The sequence below is a fragment of the Chelmon rostratus genome, chromosome 7 (genome assembly GCF_017976325.1).
Source record: "Chelmon rostratus isolate fCheRos1 chromosome 7, fCheRos1.pri, whole genome shotgun sequence".
In the NCBI taxonomy this organism is placed as follows: Eukaryota; Metazoa; Chordata; class Actinopteri; order Chaetodontiformes; family Chaetodontidae; genus Chelmon; species Chelmon rostratus.
The window spans coordinates 6984926-6992494 of NC_055664.1; the positions used below are offsets into that span (position 1 = coordinate 6984926).

Here is a 7569-nt window from a genome sequence, read left to right on the forward strand (position 1 = left end):
AAATAAAGAAATAATTTAAAAAGGTCATGGCTCTTGTGTTTTTGTGTTACCTGCTACATGCCTGTCTGGATTCAAGATACAATAGCATTTTCAGCTCTTATAGTGCACTTTACTAAATGTTACCTTAGAAAGATTTTAGCAGTGTCACAATATTGGATAACTAATGGACCTTACAATTTTTAAATTTTTTTTTTTTTTTTTGCACATTTTAACTTTCATGTGTTTTTTTCCTAATTATTTTACACTTTATCATTTTTATATAATCATTTTTGCTTGAGAAATAAAAGAAATAAAAATTTTAACAAAACAGTTCTTGATTTTCTGTCAACTGACTAATCGCTCCATCTCTACTTATTATACAGTTGTAAGCGCACATTGATTTGCAAAATGACTTCACAAGAGAGGAGCAGGACTGCACTAAGTAGGAGTTGAGCAGTAAGTTTTTGCACAGGTGACGAAACAAAAAGCAAACACACTAATGGGGAAGAAAGAAATGTGCTGGTAAGATCAGTGAAGAAACAACATTATAAAACACACTAGCATAACATAAGAAATGAATGAAATAAAATAGCTAACTATAAACATTAGATAAATGCAGGCAGTCAAATACTAGAAAAGACAAGGAGAGGAAAAAGTCCCAATGAGAGCTGATGACTGTCCTGTTGGATACTGGATTTTTATGCTGATACTTGTTTTTAAAACCTTTAAGGCCTTTGTTTGTTTGTTTTTTCATGAACACATCATCTAAATCATGTGGCTATGGATTCCTTAAATCTGCCTATTTAAACAATTGTGTGAGATATTCAGTCTAAAAATCTACTTGTCAGTGCTCTCTGCTGGACAGACTATGTAATCGTGTCACTTGTTTACTGACTTTGGCATTTCTTTAGTGCAACTTCTTGGTTCTTATCGAGAGACATGTAAAGATATCTGTATATCTGTGATAATCTAATATCTAATATGTCTAGTAATAGTTGCTATCTGCCTCACTGTCTAGCTCAAGATGCAATGTGATGTTTTTCTGTTCTAATCTTCATCTTTGAAGATGCTAATGATTTCAGATTTCCCATCACTGAGGCTTGGTTTGTATAGCCTACAGAAATAAATGGAAACCAACGGCTGCCTGGAGAGTGGGAAAATGTATATGGGAGATAACAATGTGAACCTGTCCTTTTATTCCTCTCTGTTTGTGCATTCATTGTAGCAAATATTTAGAGTTCCATCCATGCCACTGAAAGGTGATCGGCTTCCTTCAGTAGACGTGGCAGGAGCTACCTGTTTGTGTCCAGCTCGGTCCTGTCAGCAGTTTGTCGTCTGTATCTGTTTACATTTGGCGACACAATACCGAGTTTGAATCATCTTCAGTATGTGGCTCGTTTCGTCACCTCACGAAGCCAAGACTTGTCCTAACCTTCTGCCGACCTTGTTCCACAGATGATTGAAGTCACAGGAAAAGGATACAGTATTTGCTAGAAGCATAGCTTTTTGAACTTCCCGTCAAAACATGTTTTTCAGGCAGAGAGGAACTTAAGGACAGGGTTTCCTCAGGGGAACAACAAGTTTCTTCTTCTTCAAAGACCCCAAACAAAACCAATGATGTTTATTACAGGGTAATGCAAAAATAAAAAAAAAAATAAACTGACAGTAATACCTGGAGAGTAATTTAAAGTTGAATTTTGGCATCAGTGCAGGAAATATACCTATTCTATAAGTAGTTTCTTTTGGCTGCCTTTTGGCCGCAGTGCTCTGCATGCTGCTGCTCAGGTCTGTACAGCTGCACTGCAGAGGCTTTTCAGTCTATAGTAATTGAGCTCAGACACTCTCAGCCACGTAGAGTGTCTGCCTTTGTATATCGGGGATTACTTTAACATGCATGCCTGATGATGGACAGGAATGATGGATGACAGGAAGAGATCTGTTTATCCCACTGAACTGACAGTTTACTCTCCTCTATCCACCACAACTCCATGTTCAACCACTGAGTAGATTGTTAAAGATTGATGTTTTGCACAGAGCTTGTATTGTCTTCTAGCCTGCATATCCTCCTCTCCTCTCCTCTCCTCTCCCCTCCTCTCCTCTCCTCTCCTCTCCTCTCCTCTCCTCTCCCACATCGGCTCTTTTTGCTTCCCTCACGATTCTGCGCCCACTCTCCTCCCCCTTCTCCTCCACTCTTTCTGCATCCTCTGCTCCCTTCCCTTTGTCCCTGCCTTCATCCTCTCCTTTCTCCCTCTTTCTCTCCATCTCCACAGCTGCCCGCTCCTTCTCCCTCTCCCTCCCCTCGTCCCCTCCTCCCTTCCCACTCGCTCGTCCTCAGAGTGGCGGCAGCGTGACTGCCTGCGTCAGCCAGCCCTGCCAGCTAGTGAACGCTGCTACTGGAGCTGCCATACCCTGCAGAGAACCTTGTGTGTGTGTGTGTGTGTGTGTGTGTGTGTGTGCCAGAGTGTATGAGTGTACGCAGATGGGAAAGCAACTGAGTCAGGGAGGGCTGCCTCTCATCTCCTCGCTGTTATCACCTTCCCTTGCTCTCCCTCCTCTCCTCCTCTGCTGCCATGGAGCTCCAGCAGGCTGAATCACAACAGCGTCTGCAGAAAGGGCTGAGGTAATACTGTGTGTGTCGTGGAGGGCTTTCTTTATGTATTCAAGTGCACACATCTGCATTGAAATGCCTGCATGCAGCCTTACCAAGTCCAGTGCGCGTATGTGTTGGTTAGTCACAGTGTGATGTGCAGCCCCTTGCTGCCTGTCATCATTGCTCTGAACGTAAGTGCAATCCAAGCATCCTCAACCTGAGGGCAAAGAGCCGGAGCACCTTCTGCCGTGCGTGCTTGCGTTAAAAAGAATATCCTTGGTCGTCTCAGTATGTGCAGGATTGTGAGTGTTTCCTTGATGGCTCAGTTCCTGCTTTCGTCCGAGGTGCTCACACAGATCACGTGGCCCAGATTGCAAGCAAGCACTAGACATTACTCATTCCCCTCGCTCAGAGCGTGTGCATGATCGCCATCAATCCAAGCAGACCTGTGAATGCTTTGTGTTGTAGTGATGGGGTGAGTGCGCCGATCAAAGCCGGACGGGCAGTGAATTACTGTGAAGTGAGAGGCATGTCACTGTCTGTGGGTGATGCCATGTGTCTTCAAAGGCGTGAATTCACCAGAATCACAAACCTATCCCCGTGTAACCCCAGTGGAATCGAGCCACTTCGATGCTTTAGATTTCATGTGCCTATGTTTTAAGATGGCTGTCTCTGTGAGATTTCAGGTGCTTGTACCTCGGGATAATCCACAGACCCTCATCCCAGAAAAGTAACTGTCCACATGTGATTTCTTCTCCGAGCAGGTAGGTGTGTGTGCGTGTACGGTGCTCCGCTGGGCCAGTATGCAGCGTGTGTGTCTGAGAAGGTGGGCATCGGGCTCTGCTGTTGTGTTCCTCCAGACATTGGCCTTATCCTGGACAGGTATTCAAGCAAAATGCACCTCCACGTTATTGCACTGCACCTAACAATAATAATAATAGGTCATACACATGGCTTAATCTCGCATTAATGGATCAAAATAAGATTTGATTTAAGTGAAAATATCTCCTTTTGAAGATTAACAAGCTGAATATTCATTGTTAATGTCGTTGTTCATTAAATTTCACAGTAGCGTTGGCAACGATGACAGTTCTAGCTCAGAGGATGAACAGAAAATCAACATAATATTTGCATAGAGTGACACTTTTTACATAAATCCATGCATATATAGAAATATGTTTGCTACCTTTTCAGTCAGGATAGGTAAAAGCTGAGATGTTTTAATTTGTATGTTTTGCGCTCACAGTCCTATTAGCAGCACTATCAGCACTAATCCTGGTACCCACAGGTGCAATTGAGCCTGCCCCTAAAATTGATGGACGGCACAGGGCACTTGTGACACTGCAGGAGAACATGACACACCGGTTCAACTGCCAATCAGACGGCTGGGATCCCCGTGCCCCTCCTTTGCTAACCTGGTACCTGAATGGGGTGCAGCAGAGAGAGCCGCCACCCCACCGCGGGCGCCTGGTGATGACAACGCAGGAAGATTCTGAGGTCATGAGACCGGGGACCAACCACAACAGCACCTACTCTCTGCGCGCCAGGAAGTGGGACAGGGAGCTGGTGTGTGTCGCATCAAACCCCCGGACAGGAGAGAGCTACAACGCCACGATCACACTCAATGTCCAGTGTGAGTCTGTGTGAAATATTTCAGGGTTGTGAGTGGAGCCAACTCTTTTCTGTTGACACAGTGAATTAAGTGCTGAGTCGTTCCTCTCCTCTGGCTCCTAGTTCAGCCAGAGATCCTCAGGGTGAACGCCCACTACAGTGAAACCTCAGACCCCGGCCTGTCCCTGGTCCTGTTCGCCTTGGTACGGTCCAACCCGCCTGCCACCATCACCTTTGTCGACCAGTCCGGCCAGTTGGTGGCCAACACCTCCGACTTCCTCATCCTGGACTCGCGAAGCTACCCCTGGTTGACCAATCACACGCTGAGGGTCATGCTCAGTAGCCTATCAGGAAATGTCACGCTAAACGCCAGCAACAGTGTGGGAACGGTGCAGAGCAACCTCACACTGGCAGGTCAGTGATGGTAAAAGGCAACGGGAAAGACATGACAGCGATCTTTTTAAATAGAACAAGCATAGTTCCCAAAACGTCCTTTAACTCTCTATTTAATTCCCCAGAGTTCCTGCAGTCTCGTGTGGAGGTGCCCATGCTGGGAATAGTGACCGGAGGGGCGATGGCCTTCATGGCCCTCCTCATCCTCAGTCTGATTGTTCTCTGCCTCATGCAAAAAAACAAGATCAAGTCCTTTGGTGAGACTAGAGTGTGTTTGTGAGCAAGTCAGCTAGAAGATTTGTGACTGTGTATACTGTAGTGTGCTGTATAACACTCTTTCAGCATGATAACAATCTCCTTGTTCTATGTTACAGATGAGCCAGTGGAGATTCTGATGACCAAGAAAAGGTAAATTAGGTTTAAAATAAGAATAAGAATAAGAATAAGAAGAATAAAATAAGACTGTGGTTACTTAATATTTGTGTGAACCAAGTAAGTAAGTAAGTAAGCAGGTCAGCAAGGCTGGTGGAGATCTAGTCAGCCAGTCTCATAGCACTGGATAAGCATTTTTGCAGACACGGTAGGCAGTATCTCTTTTTGACCAACTTACTTCAAATAAATTTCCATGGCAAGTCAACTCTAATTTTCTTGATGCCAAATATTTGGCTTTACTTCCATGAAGAGAAGGGTGACACAAGTGGAGGTCTGATACATTGATTTGACATTAGATTGATCGAATATGTCACATCTAAACTGTCGCCTGGCGGTTCATTTAAAGGAGTAAAATTGACGTTTTGGGAAATTGTTTTGCTTTCTTGCTACAAGAAGCTTGATACCACTGTCATGTCTGAACAGTAAACATAATGCTACTGCCAGTGGCCGCTTCGCTTATTCTAGCATAAACACAGAAAACAAGGGGGAGACAGCTAGTCTGGAGCTCTTCAGAGGTAACAAATGTCATGTCGTCACTGCAGTGAGCTTTAGAGGTGCTGGTAGGTGGATTTTTTTTACTGTTTGGACGGAACCAGATGAGCTCTTTCCCCTTGTGTCAGCTAGTGAGCTGCTGGCAGTAGCTTAATGTTAACATTCAACAAGGAAGTGGACAGGAAATTATCCCAAAATGTTGAACTACTTCTTTAAAGTGGCAAATATGATGATTTGGCACAGCGCGCAAATTTTGAACACTGGACACAGGTAGAATGTGCCCTGCAGATGATCACATCCACCAGCCGCTGCAGAGAATGAAAACTTTGAGGTTGACAGTGATCAGTTGGATTTTTAGCAAGTGGACGATCTCCTTTTATAATTCCTACAACCACCTTCCTTACCTCGACAGCAGGCTGACACTGCGTCACACCCCTATCACACATCTCCTCTAATAAGTTCCATCTCAGCATCATTATTGCTTTGGAAGGAAAACACTGATGAAAGCATTTTTGCACTCTTATGAATACTTTATGTCCATCCTGCAAACCAATAACACGTCTAATCCAGGCTAGGTATCTCTTCTCCATATTTCCTGCACAGTGACTCTGCTAATCTGAGGCCAGAGAAAGCTGATAAGACTCAGATCCCGAGAGAGAACATGTCTCTGCCTTCCAACATGCAGCTCAATGACCTCAGCACTCTGAGAAAAGGTAAGTGTGAGAAGACTAATCATGCTCACCTCATACACAGAGCTGCAGAGTGGGACAGACACTGGCCTACTGCAGCACTAGGATACACTTTAGCGTCTGAATATGTATGATGTATATATATATATATATATATATATATATATATATATATATATATATATATATAGGTCTGGAGGTTAGCTCAGTTAAAGCATAAGTCAGTCAGTAACGCACCTTTATACAAATATTTCAGTTGGTTTGATTTTTGCTGAGGCTGCAGCTAGCAGCCAGTTAGCTTAGCTTAGCACAAAAGACTGGAAGTTAAAATGTTGAATACTTAAACATACTTCAGTTTTTGTTTGAATCAACGAAACAATATATAACATGTTAATTAACGTTAATTAGTTTTTTGTTACTTTTACTGTCTCCTTTAAACTGAGCCAGCTAGCTGTTGCTGAGCTAAGCTAAGCATCTCCTCGCTTTACCTTTAAAGCAATGTGACATTTGGGAAACTTGAGGACCACCACTCTCATATCTGTCAGTTAAATATGAAGCTACAGCCAGCAGCCGGTTAGCTTAGCTTAGCTTAGTCCAGAGACTGGGAGTGGGGGGGCAGCTAACATGGTTGTGTCTGAATGAACAAAATCCTCATACCAGCACCTCTAAAACACACTAATTAACATGTTACATCTTGTTTCTTTAATCCCTACAAAAACCAGAGGGTAAACGTGAAAAACTTGTCATTTGTGCACTGTGGAGGTGGATTTGTTTACCGCTTCACAGAGCCAGGCTAGCTGTTTCCGGTCTTTATGCTAAGCTAAGCGAGCCACCTCCCTGCTGTAAGACAGGGGGGCGGTATGAGTCTCCTCATCTAACTTGCAGCAAGAAGAAAATAAACTGTACTTCCCAAAAACCATCCCTTCAACTCATCCTTACATCTCTTGTGCCTTCTGCTTTGTCCTCCATCCTTCTCGCATCGCTTCACGTAGCCCGAGAGGTCGCCCAGCAGAACAGTGTGGGAGAGGAGAAAAAAGAGGAAGAGGAGGAGGAAGATCTGTCTTTAGCCTACGCCGCCAGAGGTCAGAGATGTACACTCTGATGCGGTTGCATTTTTTCATTATTTTTACTTTAGATTCAGCGTGGAGGAGCAGCAGTGAGTATTTTGTTGTTTCGCTCTGTGTTCTCTCTGAATGCCTCTCCCCGATGATTCCCAGGTTTCGCCAGATATCCGATGGTGGGCTACATCTATAAGGTGAACAGCACAAGCAGTGAGGAGATCTGGCTCTGACTGACCTCAAAGACACACACACACACACACTGTACATGCATGCAAACTACATCTAATAGTGCAGCTTTTCATGAGGAAACACAGAGCAACTG

General features: G+C 44.1%; 1 protein-coding gene across 1 annotated transcript; it reads left to right on the forward strand.

Moving 5' to 3' along the window:
* The first annotated feature begins 2886 nt into the window (after positions 1 to 2886).
* Positions 2887 to 7477, forward strand: LOC121609158 (transmembrane protein 25). Its single transcript, XM_041940722.1, is given in 11 exon segments — positions 2887 to 2977; positions 2980 to 3033; positions 3334 to 3362; positions 3364 to 3451; positions 3858 to 4202; positions 4304 to 4594; positions 4699 to 4830; positions 4948 to 4981; positions 6101 to 6210; positions 7179 to 7268; positions 7404 to 7477. Coding segments are annotated over 11 exon segments (1338 nt in total).
* The last annotated feature ends 92 nt before the right edge of the window (positions 7478 to 7569 follow it).